The sequence below is a fragment of the Ochotona curzoniae genome, unplaced genomic scaffold, assembly GCF_017591425.1.
Source record: "Ochotona curzoniae isolate NIBS_2020 unplaced genomic scaffold, NIBS_Ocur_1.0 contig_1274, whole genome shotgun sequence".
NCBI classification, from domain to species: domain Eukaryota; kingdom Metazoa; phylum Chordata; class Mammalia; order Lagomorpha; family Ochotonidae; genus Ochotona; species Ochotona curzoniae.
Window position 1 is genome coordinate 7,846,563 of NW_024465023.1, and position 24,276 is coordinate 7,870,838.

The 24,276-nt window shown below is 39.8% G+C and overlaps 1 protein-coding gene across 1 annotated transcript in view; it reads left to right on the top strand.

Annotated features, from left to right (window-relative positions):
- Positions 1 to 24,276, top strand: part of DGKK (diacylglycerol kinase kappa) — a 98,052-nt gene that overhangs the window by 35,358 nt on the left and 38,418 nt on the right. Inside the window, exons 3-5 of the mRNA XM_041001563.1 lie at positions 9,055 to 9,165; positions 10,299 to 10,379; positions 12,009 to 12,113. Of these exons, the coding sequence (XP_040857497.1) occupies positions 9,055 to 9,165; positions 10,299 to 10,379; positions 12,009 to 12,113 (297 nt within the window). The remainder of the gene's footprint in view (positions 1 to 9,054; positions 9,166 to 10,298; positions 10,380 to 12,008; positions 12,114 to 24,276) is intronic.

A 24,276-nucleotide genomic window follows, 5' to 3' on the forward strand; every position in this document is an offset into this window, starting at 1 on the left:
AATTGCTCACCTCATTCCCATACCACTCCCCAGCAATTAGTGGTCTCCACCGTTCTTCAGAAACTTTGGAGAGCAGGAAAGAAAGGGGAGGTGGTAGAAAGATTTGAGATCAGGTCAAAAGGCTAAGGTTCCACTTACAATGTTCCTTTCATTAGATTCCTTGCTTCTAAGTTGTTGTTTCTGCTGCCCCGCTCCAGCAAGCTCATGGGTGTTTGGGGTTTATGGTCTTAGTAGACTAGATTTAAGGTCACCAATTGTTGATATCCATCTTGTCAGTGAACTCACAAAAGTGCAAAAAGACACCTATGTATAGTTCTCATAGTACTATCTGCAATAAAAATATGTTTTGAAGTCATAATCCGTCAATAGGAGACCCTTTAAAGGAATCATCTCAGATCCATAGTCTAGAATGCTATGCAGCTGTAGAAAGAAATGAGACCCCTCAGTAGGTATCAATGTTGAAGTGTTCCATGATATAGTAAGAGTAAAGAATCAAAGCCAAAACACTGTACATAGTGCTAGGATGCAATGAGGAAAAAAAGATACGAATATATGCGTTTGTTCATGTGTATTTTTTGAATGATATGGCAAGGAGCTGGTTAAAGTTTGGCCTAACAAGAAAAAGCATACTATAGCTCTCAACTTCTTTGAATTCACTAACAAACACAGTAATAGTAGGAGGGGAATTTGCAGCTTCAGTACTTGAAAACCTGGACAGTAGAAAGATCTGGCTTCTCTGTCATAGAAGATGACTTCTCCAGGTCTTAGTGCAGAAGTTCAAAGAAAAACTGGGTCAATTGGCCATGCTAACACTTTTCCTTAAGCATTGATCCTTAGTCAGACACATAGGGAGTATCCTAGCTATGGCACTAGTTCCTACCTCTACCACACACAAGGATCAAGGAACTCACAGAGTGGCAGGCATATGCTCCATGGGTACCCTCATATAATGACACAAGCAAATTGAGGCTCAGAGAGGTTAAGTGGTTGGCCCAAGGTCACACAGCTAGTAAGTGCTGGAGCCAGTCTGTCTGTCTCCCATCCTGTCAAAAGGACCCTGGAAAATGTAGAGCCCTCACTAGGGTGGTGGGTTTGACCCTTCTTAGAGCTTGAAAACACTTCGAGTTTCCAAATCAGCTGTAACCAAATTGAACACTGCGGCACTGAATTCACTTCGGCAGGCCTTTGTCAGCAAACAGCTTTGTTTCATCACCCCACACCTTAAGTGAAGACAATAGATGTTCCAGGCTTGGGGGACTAAAAGAATCAGAAGCAGAAAGCTGAGCCCCCAACTGTGTGCACTGGGGGAGTCCAGTTCCCACCTGGGGCAGGATCATCTCCCAACTGGATATGGCCTTCCTAAAGAGCAGCATGAGAAATTAAAATAGAAGAGCCCTGAGCTAATATCAGGTAGGGAGGGAGGCACATCATGCTGCTTGCATACTCTCTGATTTGGTGAACATTGGAATTTGGCTGTGTAAAAGACGATGACAAATTTCCCAAAGCTGCATGAATCAAGAATCCACCAAGTCCCAGAGAAACAGGCACAGCAGACACTAGAGGCTTCAGGGACTTGGGAGGAACATAAACATCACAACAGCAGGTGTACTTGCCTTTTCCCAGTTAAATGGCAGGTGGAGTATTATGTGTGTGTGTGTCCATATATGTGAAACTGCATTGCATTATAGGCTCTTTGAGATATTTTATGGACTGTATTTTATAAATATGGAACAAAAGAATTGCTGATTCTCTTCATTTACACACGCTGTACAAAGGTGCAGGGTTTTCTGGGAGTAATGGATTTCTGGACTTGCTTATCAAAAAGAATCCAAAACGAAACCATAGGAGGGTTTGCAAAGCTCTAGGGGCTGCCACTGTGTACACAAGCATTCCATGTAAACACTGCGGACAGGATCTGAATGGCGTGTACCTTACAATCATGCCTCCTTATTTTGAATAAAGTCAATTGATCTTTGCAGTGATTGAACTCAAGACAATAGACTCCCTAGCACAATAACGCATTGCCACTACAAAAAAAAAAAAAAAAAAAAAAAGAAAAGAAAACAACAGCAAAAAAAAAAAAAAAAAACACGCACACACAGCCTTGGGAGTAGAAATACATAGCACGGTGCTATTTGAGTTCCAGTGTTGGATAGTTCCAGCTGGCAGGATCTATAGACTAGGAGGCCTGCCTGCAGTGTGTTCTCGTTATAAGAAGCATCAGGCAGTAACAGGGTATTTCAGCATGTACAAGGACTTTACAACCCTTCTGAACTTCACTCCATCTGTAGCATCTCAGATAGTCCCACAGGAAGATTGCAGGTGTCTCTCATTTTAGGTAACAGCCATGAGCCTGTAAAAGTGGTCATGTAGCAAAATTTCCCCTAGGGAGTCCCATTGCCTTTTATATACTTTGAAGATAAATTCTTCGACAACTTATTTGAACCTCAAGAGGGTGTAACATCTTCAAAGTACAAAGCAAGCGTGAAGAGTCTTAGTTCAGAGAGAAATTTTCAAGTTCTTTGATAAACACACACACATATGCAAGTCACTTAAATAATGTAAGTTTAGAGTGAGAAAGTTTAGTTAGAAGATTCCTCTTACTACCTATTTCCGAGGACTGTAAGGAAGAGTCGACAGTGAATGTAAAAGCACTCCATCTGTTGCAAAGTGCTGTATTCATGTGAAGTCTAATTACTCTTCCAGTCGTTCCTGGACAGCCGCTTAAAGAAAACAGAGAACTGCCCTCTCGTCCAACATAAGTTACCAGATGTTTAGGAAAATAAGGATTACCACTTGCCTCTTGGAAAGAAGCTTCTAGAATTGGATTGATTATTCATAACTGCTCACAGAATAGCTTTTATTCCTAGCTCTCTATGGTCTCACTCTACTAAACAAAGTTTGCTTGTGTTGGGCTATGCAGTCACTCTGTCTTGTAAAAAAATAAATGAACAAGGCACTCCTCGTTTCCTTGTCACAAAGAGAGGAAGCGCAAAGTCCACCAGTATTTTGCAATTGCAGGTCCTTGTACAAAGTAGCAGAAAAACACTCAAGCCTCAGATTTGCTTCTTGAAAATGAGAAGTGACATGCAGGCTGATTGTGTTGAGGGGGGTAATGAGATGTTATCTACACAAGATCAGACTGGAAAACACTGTGCAAGCTCTCTTGGGGGACAGACAAGGGCTGTCTCTTAGACGACTCCTTTTACAAGACATGTTTGCTTGTTACTTCCAGTTTTCTGCTTGGCCCTTGTTCAGTTTACTAGCCCCAAGCAAGAAACAGTTATTTTCCATACACATATTTTATTGACTGGAAGTAACCCATTAATAGAGTGATTTTTTTTTCCAGTTTCTGTTTGTTGATACTGACTGCTTGGGGCTGCTCATTGGATTTGCAAATAAACAATGGCTTCTTTAGCAGTAATTGGGTTAGTAGATACGTTTTTCTTTCTTTCTTTCTTTTTTGTGAAGGGGAGCAGAATTTAGAGGGGAAAAGTCGACAGTCTCTTTCTGTGAGATTCAGATTTGATTATTTGTACAAGTTCAGAGTTGGTGATACAGAGCCTGTGTTTACAGTGTAAGAGATCTTACTAGACATTCTAAACTTTCTCCCTGCTATACGGAAGCCACATAACATTTTATCCACTCTCAATGTGCTAATACATGTCACATGTCCAGGCTGCAGCCTTCTTTGTCAGGGCAGAGGTATAATTCCCCAAGTGTGATCTGGTTGCCTTTAGGTCACCTTGGCCTGTATACACTTACATGTGTACACACACACACACACACACACACACACACACACACACACACATTTTTGGCTCTAGTAAGACATTTTTAAAATATTTTTTTAAATTTTTATTTTTATGGAAAGTCATATATACAGAAAGGAGGAGAGACAGAGAGGAAGATCTTCTGTCCACTGCTTCACTCCCCAAGCAGCTACAAAGGCCAGAACTGAGCCAATCCAAAGCCAGGAACGCAGAGCCTCTTCCGGGTCTCCCGCGTCGGTGCAGGGTCCCAAGGCTTTGGGCCGTCCTCCACTGCTTTCCCAGGCCACAGGCAAGGGAGCCTGATGGGAAGCGGGGCCACTGGGATTAGAACCGGCGCCCATATGGGATCCTGGCACATGCAAACCAAGGACTTTAGCCGCTAGGCTACTGCGTCAGGCCCTCAAGTAGATTTTAAATTTTTAATTAGTTGCTAACATTTCAAAATTGCAAAACTTTATATATACACATCAAGTGAGAGAGGAAAAAGAAAACTTAAAATTTCGACTTGCCTTGAAAAATGAAATGAGCTACACACTGCTCAGCACTTGCACATGGCTGCTTAGAGGTCAGTATCAACCTGGCTTATGGCTTCCATTTCTCCACCCTATCTACTAGGTCTTAGCAATTCTCCAGTTAACAATTATCTTTTTATGAGCATTTGATAGACAGCCCTGTGCTTAAAGCATGTACATGAAAAGGAGACCAGTTTAATAACATGGGACAAACAAAAGATCATTTTACAATTTGGTGTGTATAAACAATGACAGGCTGTATGAATAAAAGGCCATGATCTTGGTAGAACTCATACAAGGCAGAAAGTAAACATTTAGGGCAATGAACATGAAGGCCCCAAGGCTTCTTCAAACAATTTGCTGAACTGGCATAATGTTACATTCGAGCACATGTGTTATCAGTTTCTCCTTCTTCACTTCTCCACTTCTGTCTTTGAGACAGGCAATGTACCTGCAGTTTTTTCTAGTTGTCTTATAGGCCTATCAACACATGCAGTCCACAAATAGAAGCTGAGAGAAGATGGATGAAACGTTCCATCCAATGCTCAATGTATGAAGTCCTCCTTTTCTGGACCATGACAAATGTTCGGTTGATGTCCTTGGGTGTCATTCATCAGCAGAATATAGGTGCGGGCCGAAACACACAACACTTCTTAAGTACCAGGAAGGGAATTTAAAGAGTGATGATTTTTTTTTAAAGATTTATTTTTATTATTTTTTCATTGGAAAGGCGGATATACAGAGAGGAGAGACAGAGAGGAAGATCTTCCGTCCAAGTGAGCGCAACGGGCCGATACTATGCCGGTCCGAAGCCAGGAGCCTCTTCCGGATCTCCCACGCGGGTGCAGGTTCCCAAGGCTTTGGGCCGTCCTCGACTGCTTTCCCAGGCCACAGGCAGGGAGCTGGAAGGGAAGCGGGGCTGCCGGGATAGAACCGGCGCCCATATGGGATCCCGGGCGTGCAAGGCGAGGACCTTTAACCACTTGCGCCACCGCGCCGGGCCCGAGTGATGATTTTTTTATTAGGGTCGAAGGAAGGAAGAGGCTAGGAAGAAAAGGCTAAGTTTTGCTTATTTCAGTGACTATTTTGAAGCACCAGAACAAGAAGACCTGGAGTCCTACAGGAAATTGTAGAGGAGCAAATCTGCCTCCTCACTTCTTCATTACTTCTCCACTCAGTCCTCTTAGTGCTGAAGCAAACAGGTGCCCACCCACCTGAGACCCCAGATCCAGTCCTCCAGGGCTCCCAAGTTATTTTGCTCTTAATTTTACAAATTGCCTTTAATGTTCTTATTGTGTCATATATTATGATCTCTGTACTAGCTGATTTTCTGGCTTTTGGTTGGATATTTCATCCTTTCTACCATTAACCAGCAATTTGGCTACCTCTCTGCCAGCTGGAAATCAAGCGTATTAGTGAGTCCCAAGCCCAGTCCGCCAGCAGACCAGGTCAGCATGCCAGTTAGGGCCATAACACCCGTTCCCCTATCCCTGCCTTGGACCCAAACACATTTGGGAACTTGCAGGCCCATTCCGCTCTTCTGGCCCCCAGGGCAAGTCCCCAGACTCCTGGAGGCTGAAGAGAGGTGCCTAGGTGCCCAACAGAAGGAAAACTATATACTAGATTTTTAAAATTTCTTTTCTGAACATTAAGAGAGATTTTATTCTTAACAGGTACAGTTCTATCAAAATAACTAAACTTCCCTCACTCTCCTATCCCACCCTTAATCTCCCCTCCTTCCTTTCATTTTTTCTTAAATATTTGTAGAGGTATATTTTAAGTCTCCTCTATAATCACAGGTTCAATTTAACATTAACCATGATATTCAACCAGCAAACAGTAGCAAGAGCACAGTCCCACAGGAGTGTAAACGAGGACTGGAAACAACACCAGTATGATTAAACAGGATGAAGTTCCTGGATCCTGGCTTCAGCCTGACTGCAGTATGGCCATTGAGATCCTCTAGGAAGTTAATCAGCAGATGAAGACATCTCTTCCCTGTCTCCTTCTCACACCTGTCATTCTGCCGTTTAAGTAAGGCATTTAAAAATCATATTATATCTATTTAATTTCTGTACATTTTCTTATATTCTATATATTAGTTACTACAAATCAGAAAAAAATACAATATTTGTCCTTTTGGGACTAACTTATTTCACTTAGCATAATGGTTTCCAGTTACATCCATTTTGTTGCAAAAGACAGGAATCTTTCCTTTTTACAGATGAGTGATATTCCACTGTATAGTCACAGCACATTTTTCTTTTTCTTTTTTAAGAATTATTTTACTGTCATTGGAAAGTCTGATATACAGAGAGGAGGAGAAACAGAGAGGAAAATCTTCCATCCATCGATTCACTCCCCAAGTGGCTGCAACAGCCGGAGCTGCACTGATTTGAAGCCAGGAGCCAGGAGCTTCATCCGGGTCTCCTAAGCAGATGCAGGGTCCCAAAGCTTTGGTTCATCCTCGATTACTTTCCCAGCCCACAAGCAGGGAGCTGGATAGGAAGCAGGGCTGTTGGGATTAAAACTGGCACCCATATGGAATCTTGGCGCATGCAAGGCGAGAACTTTACATTTTCCTTTATGCACTTATCAGTTGATGAACATCTGGGCTGATTCCATATCTCAACTCCTTCATATGCTGATTTCATTTAAGTAAATTTTTAGGAATGGGCTAGGTTTTAAACATCTTACAGCAGCTGGTTCCCTTACACTTCTTTTTCAGGATTTCCTTGTCTATTCATACTGGTCTGTGTTTCAAAGAATTAACAGATATATTTTTTTAACACTTATAAATTCACAAAAGAATTAAGTGGAAAGTAAAGCATATTCCCTTATACTCTGTCATCTCCCAATTTCCCCTAATATTAACATCATACATTAGTGCTACACATTTGTTACAACTGATGATCCAGTACTGACACATCACTATTAACTTCATATTTTGCTTTGGGCTTCACTCTTTATGTGGTCAATTCTGTGAGATTTGACATGGATTCACCACTACAACATCTTGCAGAATAGCCTTCTCACTTCCCTAAAAACTTCCTGTACTCCAACTACTCATCCCATTCTAACTCCCACTACATCCATTGGCAGGTGGAATTTCACTGGGGTTCCTTGAGTTGGCAGTGGGAGTGGGCTTATTGAATGTGGGCTCTGAATAGCTATGCAGAATAGTTTTCTGGGTTTTTCTATCAGGACAAGCAGCTCTTAGAAGAGGTTGGGAGAATGTAATTCTGTGGATACCTGCCAGTCTGAGCTACAAAGTCTCAGATGGTTAATGGTAGAAAGGATGAAATATCCAACCAAAAGCCAGAAAATCAGCTAGTACAGAGATCATAATATATGACACAATAAGAACATTAAAGGCAATTTGTAAAATTAAGAGAGCAAAATAACTTGGGAGTGGGGCAGAACTAATGGGTAGTTTCAGAAATATGGAATTGGAGTAATCATAATTTTTACTTAAATCCTTTTATAGAAATGTATGTATGTGACCACCTGGGTATCACAAAATTTAGTGTGAACAGATATATAAGAATATATGGCATAGGTGTGAGAAGGTTAGGACACAGAGAAGCAAATGCCATCATTGGGAGTATTTACTATGAGCCAAAGAAAGGAAAGGAATAATACACTGTGAAAACTTAAACAGTTGTTTTCTCAAAGATGACTCATTTTTCATTTCAATATAATTTCTCACTTTCCCTGCAACCTCCTCCCATCCCACAGATCTTATTGTTCTTTTCATTCTGACTCCTGACATCATTCTTGTGCATGTCAGGAATAGGATAATTAATCTTTAAATCTCCTATTAAGTTATCACGATGGCTCAGGTAAAAAGTGATTATTCATGAACTGACTTAACAGTTGACATATAGAGGCACTGTCCACGATGTAATTGGATGGAGGACGAAACAGTATACAGACAAAAGCGGCAAATAATTGTTTAGATTGAAGTCTCACATTCAAATGGCTGTTAGAGTCAGGTTTGCCATGTAAAGACTATTAGGTGTCACTATTAGGTGGAGGTGAGTGATTTTCCAAAATGGAAATTTTACATGTTGGTCTGTATCCTTTAATGTATAATGATGGTGAAAATGGTAAGCAAACTCTATGCTTGATTAGGGTCAGCCAATCACGGCAAGTCATTGGAAAATCTGTGATCAGATTGCAAGACAGAAAAATAAAAGCGTTATCTTTGGGTTATCTTTTTAAATGTGCCTCCTCCCTTCATAAGATCAAATCATGAGTACTATCAAAGGCCAAGGTAAGGACTTTGAGGTTGATACTGAAAGGGTGGAGAAGAAATTGGAAGCTTGTCGGCAGAAAAGGGTCACTCTGAAAGATTTGAGAGGAAGGTCTTGTCTAAAGTCACAACCTAAAGTCTTCCAGGAAAATCTGCCTTTACTGAACTCTGCCGTTCTCCCTACCACTTGTTCTTTCCTTAGAAATGCTCTTCATGTGTTGATGTGTTCATGACCCTCCATTCTACTCCAAACCACACATGGGAACATTCTCCGTGGTTATAGGGCTACTTTTCCTAAGAAATCTGAAGCCTATATAATTTTGATCATGGTATCCAAGCGCATGAAATGTCTTTGCTGCTTTAACAACGTTTTTCTTGCCTGATCTTCAGGCCATTTAGAAGATATGAAGCTGAGATCAGGTCTTCCGGATAGCTCATCTTCCCATGTGACAGAACAAGTAATATGGTTTTGCAACTTGACCTAATTATTCAACACTATACTTCTATCTTTCAGAGAATCCTGAAGGAAGGACCTTTGCTGAAGAATTGTAGCTCCCTTAAGAGATGGAAACTTCGATATTTTCTGATTCAAGGACAAAAACTCTACTTTGCACACCATCCAGCGGTAATTTATTAACTTAATCTTGTCAATTGGGTTAGTGGGTCAGTGTCAGGAAATGTTTGCCTGGGGAGATGGGCCAATAGGTAAAGACGTGTTGGCAAACATTACAGTATAAACTGAAACCTGTTCTTGCGTCGGTGTGTCCTTTTTGACATAAATGAGGCATCTTTCTTCTCTCTTTGTACTTCCCATTGCCCTTCCCTTTCACAGATTCCCTAATCAGTAGATGATTTTATTTTACATTTTACTTTTTTACATTTTATAATTTGCTTTTATTCTACATTTTAAGCAAGTTATGGTTCCAGCAGAAAGTATAGCCTTTAGGGATTGCAAGCTTCCCCAATTACTCAGCCATAGATGTAGCATACTAACCTTGTGCTTGTTATGGGTCTTATTGAATGCCCATGTATCATAGGCCTGCTGGAATTTTATATTCATGGGCACCAAGTGGCAAAACATAGAGTGAACGTGTATGGTGCACAAATTACTTCTGCTCATACACAGGAGTCATTGTCCCACTGCATTTTACTTATAAAATGCAAGCTCAAGGATAAAATTAAGAATTTCAAGATGGCAAGAGCAGGTTAGTAAGGCAAAGCTGGGACCCTTCTGAACATCAAGCCCTGTGTAAGTGTGCAAGATATGTAGTGATAAAAGTGGTTCTGTATGTATCTTTAATCCCGATTCCTTGCTTCTGGGTGGATGGCATCTACTGTGTCCAATGCATAAGGAGACAAAGATCTTAAACTGGATGCAACTAACAACACGATCAAAGTTTACATCACAGGAATAACTATTTGCTCCACTAGGCGCCTATCCCAAATCTATCTTCTGCTGCATTACCCTATCTTTGAATAATTCTACTGACCAACCCAAGCATTCCTACCAACCTATGGAAATGTTTTGGAAAAAGATGTATTTCAGTTTAGTTTCTTATTTGTCACATGGGTTATCAGCAAAAAAAATGCCATCACGTTGTTAGATGAATTGTAGCCTTCAATTTAAATAACTGATTGAATAATAGCTACTGAAAATGCCTTTCTAGGTATTGTGCATGTGGCTCTGCATGTATTTGATTTTTCAAGTCTTTTTGCCTCATTAACCAGATAACTCCTTGCCCCCTTATATCTTTCTAGTTTGCACACTTCGAAACAATTGATCTGTCTCAAGTAACCTTAGCAGAAAGCAGTTGTAGAAACCTTTGCCACAGTTTTTGTGTAAGTAACATATGGAATGACTGAATGGGCATGGGTGGGGGACACCTGAGAGGAAGCATTGCCATACCCAGTTGTTGCCTTTTCAGACTTCAGATTTCCCAGATCTGTTTTAAGTTTAAAATACTATTATTTTTAAAACATTTTCTACTAGCTCACTGATAAGTAGGAAAAAGTGATATGCTTGATATTTTCTGAGGTCAGGGATGTGTGTGATTATTATGAAAATCAGCCCTGCTGATGAAGAGGATTCAAAAGAATATCATAGGGAGGCTTTCAAGACACTGCTGTTATAAAGAGAATCAGTATAGTTGGATGAAATAGATGAGAAGCGAAATCCAAAGCGAAATCTATCCCCATGCTGTGATGACTGATGAGAGAAACTAAAAAATAAATAAAAAGCAAATTATCTAGAATAATATTCAAGTGCTTGGTGCAGCTGAAATGTCATATATGAATTTGGTCATTCCAGAGACTCCAGTTTGGAACATTCTCAGGAATTCTCTGACCTACCACCCATATCTGTCTCAATCTCAGTGATGGAGACTAAAGCTTTTCTTCACACAAGCAGAAGATTGTTCTTGGCAGACTGCTGCATCCATGGTTGGTTCATGTTTCATCCACCTGTAGAAAGAGAGCAGCTGGATCTAAGGAGGAGCTCTTGCTTTCTTTCACTTCTTTTTCATTATATTACACAGATCCAGGGTAAAGCTAAAGGTTCTGTTGACAGGTACCCAAAAACCTGAAGTCTGAGTGAGGAATACTTATTGATTAATTGATTTATATTTCAAAAGAGTTACAGAGGAGAGCCAGGGAGATCTTCCATCTGCTGGCTCATCCCCCAAATGGCTGCAATGACTGGAGCTGAGCTGTTCTGAAGCAAGGAGTCAGGAGCTTCTTCTGTGTCTCTCATATGGCTACAGGGTCCCAATGACTTAAGTCATCCTATTTTGCTTTCCCAAGCCACAAGCAGAGAGCTGGATGGAAAATGGAGCAGCCAGGACATGAACTGGCAATAATATTGGATACTGACACTTCAAGATTAGTGCCCTGGCCCTGGTCCCAAAGGCATGGTCGTGAAAAGGGTACAGTTAGGAGTCCTGCTTGGTGGAATATGGAGTTACATTGTTGCCAGCATCCCATAAGAGCACCAAGTCAAGTTCCAGCTGTTCCATATCCAGCTACCTGCCACTTTGCCTGGGAAAGCTGAAAAGATGGACCCTGCACCCTCTTGGGAGATTCCTAATGGAGTTCCAGGCTTCTAGCTTTAGCCTGGCCCAACCCGAGCTATTGTGGCCATTTGAGGAGTGAACCAGCAAATGGAATATCTGTTCTTAGATCTCTGTCTCTTTCAGAAAAAAAAGGTCAGTGCAAGGTTTGCAGACACTCTATTTTCATTTAAGGCAGGTAACGGACAATATCAAGCATTCACCAGGGAGCTTTATTCACTATGATGTCCCAGAGAGCCTCAAAAACATCAGGGCAGGGCTCCCCCCATTGTGCCTCCCAGTCCATCTTGCCCACACACTGGCATTCAGTGTCTGGTTCTTTAGAGACTTCATAGAATGTGTCGGGGTTCGGGGTGGGGAGTTAAATAGTGAGAGCCAACTAACAGAGTGGCATTTTGCTTAGGTTATCACACCAGAAAGAAACATCACCCTAGCAGCGCCGAGCCGGAAAGACATGGAAGAGTGGATCAATGTCATAAAGACTGTCCAACAAGGAGAAATTCGCAAGGTAAGAAGCTGGTGGAAACTTCTCACAGTTTTTCATAAGAAAGTTATCTTTTAGTCAAGGGAATGATAAAGTGGAAGCAGAATCCATCTGGCACAGAAAGGTAGAGAGCATTAAGACACCTGTTGAGTGTAACATTGATAATTATAATACACTATTTTATTAATATAATTCACTTAGACTTTGCTAAGCATGTAACCTAGATGCCTCTGTATATATCCACTTACTAAGTAGATGTCTTATATGCCTAATAGATTAGACGCTTAAGAGGTATGCTTGAAACTAACACATGTGCCCTTAAGTTAGGAAAGCCGCAGGTAGCAGTCCTGAGTCTGTAAATGACTTCAGTAACAGCTGAGGAAAATGAGGCTCAAAAAGTGAAAGTAATCAGAACAAGGAAAATGTAAGCACTTAGTACTAAAGCCAGGATTCAGACCTAGACTTCATGACTTGGAACCTTATGTCCTTTATATCTATGTCATTTTGGCCTGTTTTCTTTCTTTCTTTATTTTTTTTTTTAAGATTTATTTATTTTATTGGAAAGTCAGATATACAGAGAGAAGGAGAGACAGAGAGAAAGATCTTCCATCTGATGATTCACTCCCCAAGTGAGCGCAACAGCCAGTGCTGCGCCAACCAAAGCCAGGAACCAGGAACCTCTTCTGGGTCTCCCACGCAGGTGCAAGGCCCCAAGGCGTTGGGCCATTTCTCCACTGCTTTCCCAGGGCACAAGTAGGGAGCTGGATGGGAAGTGGAGCTGCTGGGATTAGAACCAGCGCCCATATAGGATCCCGGCGCATTCAAGGCGAAGACTTTAGCTGCTAGGCTACGGCACTGGGCCCCTGTTTTCTGTCTATCAAAAAAAAAAAAAATTGGTGGGAAGAGCAAGGAGCAGTACGCCCCTCCCCAAAGTTTAGCGGGTTCTTTTTCTCCCTGGAAGAACCCACCTCTGGCCACTGCTCTAAGCAACAAATGGATGCCCTGCTGTCATCAAAACTTTGAATTCAAACTTTGAATATATTTATCAATTAGTAGCTCTTTAAGTTGTAAAAAAGGAAGGGATTTGTGTCCATTATTTGCTTAGAACAATGTCTAACGCAAAGTTGGGGCTCAATAAACATTTTCTGAATTTGTAAATGGATCTCAGGGAACTATGAAAGCCAGAGTTTTGAGCAGAGTTTTGCTGTGATGGTTTTGGAGATAAAGAGGATTACGAATTCAGCCTTTAGAAGAACCTGCTGCCTGAAATCATAACCGAGAGTGAAGGATTGTTCCAGGCATTTGGGATATGGCAATTTGGCCAAGATGCAGTTTAGAAATAAAAATAATGTCATTGCAAACTTTGCCTATTCACTCTCCTATAACTTCTCTGCTTTTGACAGTCTCACGACTGTACATTCTGCTACCTGTGATTATAGTGGGGAAACGACAATCTGGCTCCCCTGGGGCCTTTCTGGGTAACATTCAGGTCTCTTTCAGACCTATGACGTATACACTTAGTTGAGGTATCCTTTGCTTAGTGTCTGATGAAGGTTTTTATATGAGCTAGCCCTCAGTATCTTCTTCTTCGTTATTTCCTTTCCTGGTGAAGCACACCCCTTCCAGCATCTCAAATGAGTTCATCATGACACAATGGTAGAAGCAGACACAAAGAGTTCTGAATTCTTTGCTCCTTTCCATCCTCAACCTTACGAACCAATCCATTTGCTTCCCTTTGTTTACTTCTTTTCAAACTAGAGGGCTTCTCATAAATCATAAAAGATAACATATAATATTATTAATTGTAATAATTACTCCAGGAATACAAACCTACTAGAGAAAATCATCAGAGTTGATGTGCCATTCCTTACTTCATTGAATTAAACAACTAGGTATTAGCTACCCAGCACAAAGTTGAAAGGGGAAATAATGATGTGCCTGTTTACTCTCTTGGAATAGTTGAGTCTGAGGTTGTAATCACAATCTTTGTGGAAGCTGCCCTAGGGACCTAAATCTATTAAGAAACACTTTTAGCTGATAGTGAAATGTCTCCCTGCCAGCATCTTAGCAATTCATCATGTTTGAGGCTTAAACAGCCAAATATGCTTTCTCCCACATGCACTTTATCTTGAACAGTCCTTTCTACCCTGTCACCACCAATCCCTGACAAATGGGATGGGGAAAGATTAATTACAGACTTAGTGGTCTATTAAAGTAGTGACAAAATAATTGAATAACCTACTGGGCACTAGTCAGTACATATTAATGAGCCCCACTAGGTGCCCAGTTCTGTGCCATAGAGCTACAAATAAGGTGAAACCTTGGCTCTTGGTCTCTATAGTATTCTAGGTGATTGAGGAGACAAGATATACACAAAAGAAATGATCAAATGACAGTATTCAAGATAAATAGTTTTCAGAGATGCTAAAGGCAACACTTGATTGATTGCCAGATGAATGAAACGGACAATGAAGTGATATGTGAGTTCAGGGGAAGAAGAGAGATAGATATGGACTGGAGTCCTCTGGGAAGTGTTGACAGACAATACTTGAGACTCACCTTGAGAAATTGATAAAATTGTATTGGTAACAGGGGAGGGTACCAGGGAAAGTCCTGAATGAGAGACCTGGTATAGGCATAAGCCAAGAAACAGAAAACAGAATTTGTTGCAATGTAGGGAGTTCAGAAGTATATCTGGAGAGGTAGATTGGGCTTGAATCTGGAGGATTTTTCAATGCCAAGGTAAAGAATGAGGAAGATTTTGCAATATGATCAAAGTCCAATTTAAACAGACTTGGATAGGGAGACCTTTACAAATAAATATAGGATGGATTAGATAATGGCAATTCGGAGGAGAGACTAGAGCATAATTCAAACAAAACAGATTGGGGACTTACCCAGAATCAAGATAGGAATGGGGGACAAATAGTAGACACTGATTGGGTTGGGCAGGGTTTGCAAGTGAGAAATATGTAAGAAAAAGAAGAGAGAGGAGGCACAGACAGGCCTCAGTTGGCGGGGGGGGGGGGAACTAGGGGATTCAGATAAATAAAAAGAAAAATGGTAGTATGTTGCTGGTGGGAAGACTAGATGACAAAATTAGCTCTTTCTAATGAATTGACATGGAACCATTGACTATGAAAAAAGAGGAGGACTGTGAAAGTCATCTAGACTTCAGATTCTATATTCTAGGGCTTCTTGAGATCATAAATCATGTAGTCTTTATTTAAGCCCTTCCAAAGACTTGGGGCTAAGTTTCTTGCAAAGAAAAAGGCCATTCAGTGTTCCAAAAACTCTAAGTCTCAAGAAGTCTTTTCTTGGACTTTGGCCCAGAAGAAAAGCGAACTTTCTAAAATGTACTGTGAACTGCAAGAATGCCATGGGCTGCCTCATGAGCTAGAAAGCTCTCTGTCACTGAAAGTATTATAATAAATGCATTTGGGAGACAGCACTGTAGTATAGCCAGCAAAGCTGCTGCCTGCAACAGCTGCATCCCACAAGGGTGCTGGTTACGTACTTGGCTGCTGCACTTCTGATCTAGCTCCCTTCCAATGAACTTGGGAAAGCAACAGAATATCATAAATAAATGGTTTAGACTACCAACATGTGAATTTGAAAGGGACACAGGCAGTTCATTGTAATTCACCTCTGATGTCCTAAAATTCATGTCTTCACAAAGTACATTTATTCTATCCAAACAACTCCAGAAACCTTAGCTCATTTCATCACTAATCCTAAAGCCCAAAGTACCCACACTAAAGCCCATAGTAGCCCACATACATACGCCATTCAAATCAAATATGAATGAGACATCCTGAAGCAGAATTCTCCAGCTGTGAATCTGTGTAATCAAACAAGTTGTGTATTTCCAAGATGCAAGGGTGGGAGAGGCACAAGCTAGACCATTCTAAAAGGGAGAAGTAGGGAAGAAAGAAAGGATGATGAGTCCTGAGCAAGTCTGAAATATAGCAACACAATCTCCATAAGTTCTTAAGGCTTGAAAATAATCCTGTTTTTCCCCATGCTGTCTTTCAAACACCCTAGGGTGGCAATGTCCCCTACCCCTACTTCCACTGCCCCAACAGGACAGCAGGACACTGCCTATACTGTGGTTCTCCAGTGGGCTCCATCAATGTCATGGTTACCTGCTGGGGCAAAAGTCACATGATGTCTCCATATGACATGCAACTGAATGGCTCCATCTTTGCAACTCTGTTGGACATTGATCTCATCCTTTCAAATAGAGGGAGGTGCAACCCCGCCCCTCATGCCTGTATACCCTGGGCCTACGGTAGAAGTGAGATGTTATCATTTGATCTAACATCTGCCACAAGGTGGCATGATTAAATCAAGCTAATTAACATTTATGTCACCTTGCATACCTGTCACTTTTAATGGTGAGGCTTTTGAAATATATTCTGATATTCTGAAATATGTGATGCATTGTTATCAACTATAATCATCCTGCTGGGCAATATATCTCCAAATGTTTTCCTCTGTATCTGAAACTTTGATCAATGATTGTGCTTTGCCTCTTTTGCCTTGTACTTCCCACTTGTATGAGTTCAACTTAGAGTTCACATACATTTTTTTTTTCTGTGCCTGGATTAATTCACTTAACATGGTGTCCTCCAGATTCACCCTTGACAAGATTTTCCACTTCTTAAAGGCTGCATAATATTGCGCTGTAGGGATATACTACATTTTCTTTACCTAGTTATTTGTTGATGGACACATAGTGCACTTTCATAGCTAAGCTACCATTAACAATACTGTAATGAACCTAGGAGCACAGATATCCCTTTGACATACTGATTTCAGTTCCTGTGAATACATACCCAGGAGTGGAAATACTGGTTTATTTGATAGTTCTAATATTTTGTTTTGCTGAGCCACATAGAGTTTTCCATAATAACTGTGCTAATTTACATTCCTACTAATAATTTTGCTAAGATTTCTCATTTCTGCATCATTTTTAATGCTTGTTATATTTGCCTGTTTTGATAAACATGGTATGTCATTGTGGTTTTCATTTGCATTTCTCTAATTATTACTATATTGGCCAGATTTTTTTATTGTGTCTGCTTTGCTAGTGATTTTGGTAGTGTTAGATGTCTTCATGATGTTTATTTCTAATGTAGAACTCCAAAATTTGTTGTAAGGCTGGGCTCGTGATGATGAAGATTTTTACTTATCTGGGAAATAGCTTATGTTCCCCTCATTTCTAAAAGATAGCTTTGCTGTATATAAAACTCTTGGTTACCTTTTTTTTTCTTTTAAGACTTTAAATATATTATTCTACCATCTTGAATACTGCAGGGTTTCTGCTGAAAAATCTACTGTTAATATAATTGGCTTTTCTTTATATCTAGCATGACACTTTTCTCATAGTCTCTTTAGGATTTTCTCCTTAACTACAACATGTCTTGGAAGGGATCTTTTTTCATGTGAGTCTTCTTGTGGTCCTTTCAGCTTTCTGTGTCTAGATGCCTCTCTTTCAAGGTTTGGAAAGTTTTTAGTTATTATTTTATTTAATAGGTTCTCAATGTTTTTTCCCTTCTCCAGGAATCCCTACAATATGAATATTTTGTCACTTATTTTATCCCATATTTCACATTGACTCTGTTCATTTTTTAAATTTATTTTATGTTTGTCCGACTGGATTATTTCAAATATCTTGTCCTCCAGGAATTCTTTCCTCCACTTGTTCTGTTCTGCTGAAGAAGCTCTCAATTGCGTGTTTTTGCTTCGTTAGTGGAAATTCTCAGGTGAAGCTCCTAAGTTTATGCTCAGTCTATTGAGTTTTATCTTCTTAGTGTATTTCTCATTCATATCACCTGCTCTTTTCCTCATTTCTTTAAACAACATTTTATTGTTTCCTTTGGCTTAATATTTCAAGCTGTATTTCATGAATTTTATAAATTTGTTCCAGATCAGGATCTGTGTATGGAGAACTATTGTATTCTTTTAGAGGTATCATGCTTCCTTGCTTCTCCTTGTTTCCTATGTCGCTACACTGACTTCTGTGCATCTGGTGCAATAGTCCCTTCTTCAGGTAGTAGATTTCATCAGAAAAGAGTTCACAGTTTAGTTGGAGTGCTGGATATCACTTGTTTTATTACTTTAGCTTTGGTTCTACTTGAGCCCAGAAGTGTACCTTCCGAGAGATTTCTTTTGCTTTAATTGGGGTCAGCCATTTCTATAAATGACACAGTTTTCCAGTCCGCAGAAGTACATGGAGGTAAAAGCTGGACTTTGAGGAAGAGTGAATTTCCTAGGATGAGTACCTTAAGTCACTAGAGAGTTGGTTGACAATAACGCAACAGTTTGTAATAAGCACAATGTCATTCTTGGTGCTAAGAGATACCAAACATGCTGTCCCTGTTGTTCTGCTGTTCAGTTGTCCATTTGAAAGGCAAACAGAGAAAGGTAGAAACAGATCCTTCATTCCCTGGTTAGTTGCCTCAAAAGGTGGGAACAGTCAGGTCTGGGTCAGATCAAAACCAGAAGTCAGGAACTCCATGTGGATCTCCCACACAATTCATATGTGCTTGAAAACTTGGGCTGTGTTCCATTGCCTTCCCATTTGAATTAGCAGGAAGCAAGATCACCAGTGGAGTGGCTGGGACATGAGCTGGCATTCATATGGGATGTTGGCATCACAAGCAGAAACTTAGCATGCTGTGCCACTACACCAGTTCTAAAGGCATACAATTTTTTTTTGAAATTTTGTGTTTTCTTGTATAAATAATTCCTTTCTCACTATATAATGATCTTTTTGTTTCTTTTTATAGTTTTTGAAAAAAAGTTCTATCTTGTCTAACTACCTACAATGTTTTTCAGTTTCCATTTGCACAGAGTATCTTTTTTATTCCTTCATTTTCTTTTTTCTTTTATTATTACTTTTATAATTTTATGATACAGTTCCATAGGCCCTGGGATTTCCCTTACCCTACCTCATGTCCCCTCCTCTCCCTCCACCCTCCACTGAATCCCCCTATATTATAACTATAGTATAGTTCTTCATAAACAGTCATATGTCCACCATTGCAGGCATGGACAATGGCAGAGAGTGCAGCATCCTATTCTCAAGATAGTTTAACAGTTTCATTTGGATTCCATCTTTGATCTGGATGTAGAGATACATACTACATTGTATCCTCATATCTCCATATGACAGTCTCCATTACACAGTTGCTATACATCCCCTTGAATGAAAAGCCACAATACAAAATCAACAACAGGAAGAAAATAGAAATTTACAGTGCCACGAAGTTAAATAACATGCTACTGGATATGATAGTCTCCGTTACACAGTTACTATACATCCCCTTAAATGAAGAGCCACATAACAAAATCAACAGCAGGAAGAAAAAAAAGAAATTTACAATGCCATAAAGTTAAATAGCATGCTACTGAATGATTAATGTGTCACTGAAGAAATGAAAAAGAAAATCAAGAACTGCTTGAAGAAAATGATGCTGCTGTATAATCTATAGATCAGTGTAGAGTTTAATGAGAAAAAAAATGTTTTGAAGAAATGAAGCTAAAAACAAAAACATCAAAATCCATGGGATATAGTTTCCACTGATCTTTGTTGGTGAGATGTATCACCTGTGGGCAACAAATAGATGTTTGTTTTTTTTTTTTAAATCCGGTCTACTAATCTATGACATTTGAATGATGAGTTTAAGCCAATTACATTCATGGTTAATATAAATAGGTGGTAATTTGGTCCTGTCACTTAGGAATGGGTTGTTCATTAATTTAGTCTCCTGTTGTTATTTTACTGGGATGTTCTTCCCACTTGCCTTTGGTTTTGGTGGATGTTATTCCTCTTCTCTGTCAAGAGAACATCTTTAAGTATCATCTGTAGGGCAGGTTTGAAAGAGGCATATTCGTTTAACTTTTATTTACTGTGGAAGAATTTTATTTCATTTTCAAAGACAAAGGAAAGCTTTGCTTGGCACATTATCCCAGGCCAACAATTTTTTTCTTTTAGAATCTGGAATATGTCACTCCATTCTCTTCTGGCCTGTAGAGTTTCCTGTGAGAGGTCTCCTGTGAATTTAATTGGCATTCCTCTATGTCAGTTGATTTTTTTCACGTCCACATTTAAGGATCTTTTCCTTATGTTCTATTGAAGAGAGCGTGATGATCATGTGTCTTGGTGAAGATTACTTTTGGTCAATCCTGTTGGGAGTTCTGGTAATTTCCCCTTATTGTTAGAATTCCCTTATTATTTCATTAAATATATGCGTAAACCCAGCTTCTCTTTCTGTACCTTCTGGGACTCCCATGACTGTTATATTTGGCCTTTTAATAGTGTTTCTTACTTCTTGAGTACTTTTTTTTTAGCCTGACCCAGCTCTGCTTCCAGCTTGTTGTTTCCCCATTGTGACAAAAAATATCTCCCAATTCTGAGATTCTTTCTTCTGTATCCTTCATTCTATTATTGAGAGTTTCCACTAAGTTTTCAGTTTGCTCTATTGCATCCTTGGTTCTCAATAATCTGGCTTGATTATGTTTCACTGCTGCTATTTCCTGTGTGACACACTCCTTAAATTTCTTGAACTTCTGTATGTGCTTCTCATTGTTGATAAGAAGCTTTATAATGAGTTTTCTGAATTCTGTATCCCCTATTTTCTCAATATCTTACTCAGTTAAGTCTGAGGTTGACAAAGACTTTTGCTCCTTTGCAGGGCAGTCTTCAGTAACATTCACTGTGGCTCTGTCTCGACTTTTACTCTTGGTCATTTACTTCTGTTATCAGATTCTTCTCCCTAGGGCAGGTTTCTAAGCTGTATCACCCACAAGTCTACCATTTGATTTTACTTATTGCAGTTGGTACCCGGTTCTTTGTTAGCAGTCACTTATGCCACTCCCTCCAGCAAGTTTCAGGTCTGGGCTCTTATCATGGTCTTCTTGCTTACCAGTGTCCACATCCTGTGATCTGTGCTGAGGCTGCACTGTTGTCTGTACAACCTTTCTCCCACTTCCAGTTTGAGCAGTTCCCAAGATTAGGGAGAAATCCAGAAGTCCTAAATAACTAGGTTGTTGGTGCTGATCTTGCCGGAACTTGTTGGACATTAAGATTGAGGGCCACACGGACCTATTTTGACTTGTACGATAGGAAAGTCGGTATTATTTTCCCTGGCTGCTGGTGGAGTTCCGGCTGCTGGTGGAGTTCAGATCTCTGCTCGCTGACTGCTGCTGTGATATCTGATCACTGCAACACCACATCGTTGTCTCCGTTGTCTCTGCTGCTTTCCCGGGTCTTCAGTCTCCAGGTGCCGCTCTGCCTTTGGTCTGTACTCTCCTATCTCCTGGAATGTGCTCTCTCTGCTTCACTTTGGCTAATGTTTCTCCTTGTGTTTAAACGTATCCTTACCCTATTCCGCCATCTTGATTCTCCTCCTCTTTATTCCTTCATCTTCAATCACTCTGTATTTTTATGAGGAAATTGGATCTTATAGGTATTGTTGAATTTAGCTTTTATATTGTCTCAGCCATTCCATGTCTTTTTTATTGGAGAATATCATACACTTACATTTAAAGTAGGTATTAGTAAATAAAGACTTGATACTGTCATTTAATAATTTTTTCTGATTATTTTTTATTTTCTTGATATCTTTCTCTATAGTTTGATGATTTCCTATAAGTTATATGTTTTGAATTCTTTATTTTAATATTTTTTGTAATTCCTATGTATTTTTATTATGTTGAGTACCATGAGGCTTATTTGAAAATCAGAGTGACACAGGAGCTCTTCTGTTTACTGGTTCACTCACCAAGTGGCCACAATGGACAGGGCTGATCCAGGCCCAAGTCAGGGGAGCCCAGAACTCCATCTTCCTTGTGGGTGGGGTGACAGGGACTCAAACTCTTGAGCCTTCTTCCGCTGTATTTCATGATACATTGTGAGAGAGCTGGACTGAAAGTGTAGCGTTTAGCATCTGGATCAGCACTCTGATATGGGAAGCAGTTGTATAAGAAGTAGTCAAATCCAGGAGCTTCTTTCAGGTCTCCTACGTGGATGACAGGGTCTGAAACATTGGAACCATCTTCCACTGCCTTTCCTAGGCCATCAGCAGGGAACTAGATTAAACGTGGAGACTCTGGTACTCAAACTAGCTCACCTACAGAATGTTAAAGCTGAAGGCAGCAGGTTAACTAATTATACCACAAGCCTCCTCTTACCATGTGGTGTTGTGTTATCAGTTATGTAACCCAAGGGAGTATTTCAGCCTGATTTCCAACTTCTGGCTTATTCATCGTGGTATTCTTTTCAGGAGAAAATTGTTAGTTGAATTTTTATTTGAGGGGGCAGGAATTCAGATAACTCCTATTTCTTCATCTTCCTTTTTAATTTTGTTTAATTTCTATTTTTTCATGATACAGTTCCATAGGCTGAGGGGTTACTACTTAGCCATCAAAAGAATGAAATTCTACCATTTGCAACAAAATAGTCCCAACTACAGACCATTATGCTTAATGAAATAAGCCAATCCCCAAAGGACAAATATCGTATGTTCTTTCTGATATAAGGGAATCTTTCTGCAAAATATAAGAACAGTAGATTCAGAGATAAGCATGTATATACACATATTTATCTAGAGGGTTTGTATAGTGGAGACAAGTATTCCATGAAGTGGAGATACATAGTAGTATGCATATCCACTTTTGAATAAAAGATAGATTCCCAATGAAGCTGTTAAATATATCTTGACAATACGATGCCACTATTATCTATCCATATGATGTCAGGGTACACTTAATTAGCAGAATGATGGACTTGTGACTGTATACTATAGTAATAATATCGGGTGAAACAGTGTTGCGGCTGGGGGTATATGGGAAGGGTGGAAGGGAAATACCTTAGCCTTCACATTTCTTGTATCACACTTCTTACACTTTACTCAAAGCCACCAGGGGGAACCAAATGTCCTCAACTGAACATATTACTATCACACACAAGTTCTAGCTTACACAAAACTCTAGAACAAATACAAGTATAATGAAGCCACATTGTCACTTGATGATAAAGATAACCTTTTTCTATTGTCCAACAATGTGTTCCTTTATTCCATTTGAGTTCACATTCAAATGGCCTTTTCTTTCCATATTTTCATCAAGATCTTGTTTGTGATTACTTATGTATTCTCAAAAAAAAAAAAGAAAAACCCAGCAGGTTGTCTCTTTAGCCCTTCTCTTACTATAATGGACTTCAAATTCTATTCATGGCAATCTAGACATTTTTTAGCATGCACCTGAAAAGCTTTCCATCTGTTATCCATTGTCTAGTCACAAAAAAAAACTTCCATAGTTTGAGTTATATTGTACAGCAATACCATCACTTGTTTGTGCCAATTCCTACTTGACTTGGTTTGGAATGTCATTTTTTAACTACAGACTGGGTGGTTTAAGGAGCCAACACTTTTTTTCTCATGTTTGAAGGCTGCTGTAGCCAAGACAAATGCAGTAGCAGATTCATTATCTGGTGAGGCTCCACTTCCTTGTAGTCATTTTCTCCTGTCGTCCTATCCTGCAGGATCTCTTCCATAAAGAGCTCTAATTCCATTTGTGAGGGGTGCATTTTCATGACCTAATCTCTCCTCAAAGTCTCTTCCTCTTACTGCTGTCACATTTAGTGTGAAAATCTCAGCATGTAAATTTTGCAGTGGAGGATTGAATGTGAGCATTTTAATACATTTCAAGTGAAGTATTTGATGGGCGCAATGGACTCTACGTGAATATATTTACCTAAGTATATTGGAGAGGATAAAGACCAAACATAAAGACCAGATGACCACACACTAATGGCTTGAAGTCAAATTGCCTTCCTTTGCATAAAGAGATCAGTGGTTTGTGTCATGGCATGTTTTTTCTTTTAATTTTGTGTAAACAAGTGCAAAGGCCTATATGACAGACTTATTAGTTTCCTAGTGCTAGAGTAACAAATCACCATAAACCTGGTGGCTTAAAACAACAGAAATGTATCGTCATGGTCCTGATGGCTGGAAATTGGAAAGAGTCAGCAGGGATGTGATTGCTCTGAAGGCTTTAGCAGAGAAACACAATTGTTATTTAGTTTTAAGATGCATCACTCTCATTTCTGAGGCTCTCTCAGCAGTCTTACTAGCCTCTGACCCACCTTTCCATACTTTAGAAATATTTTCAGCTAAAT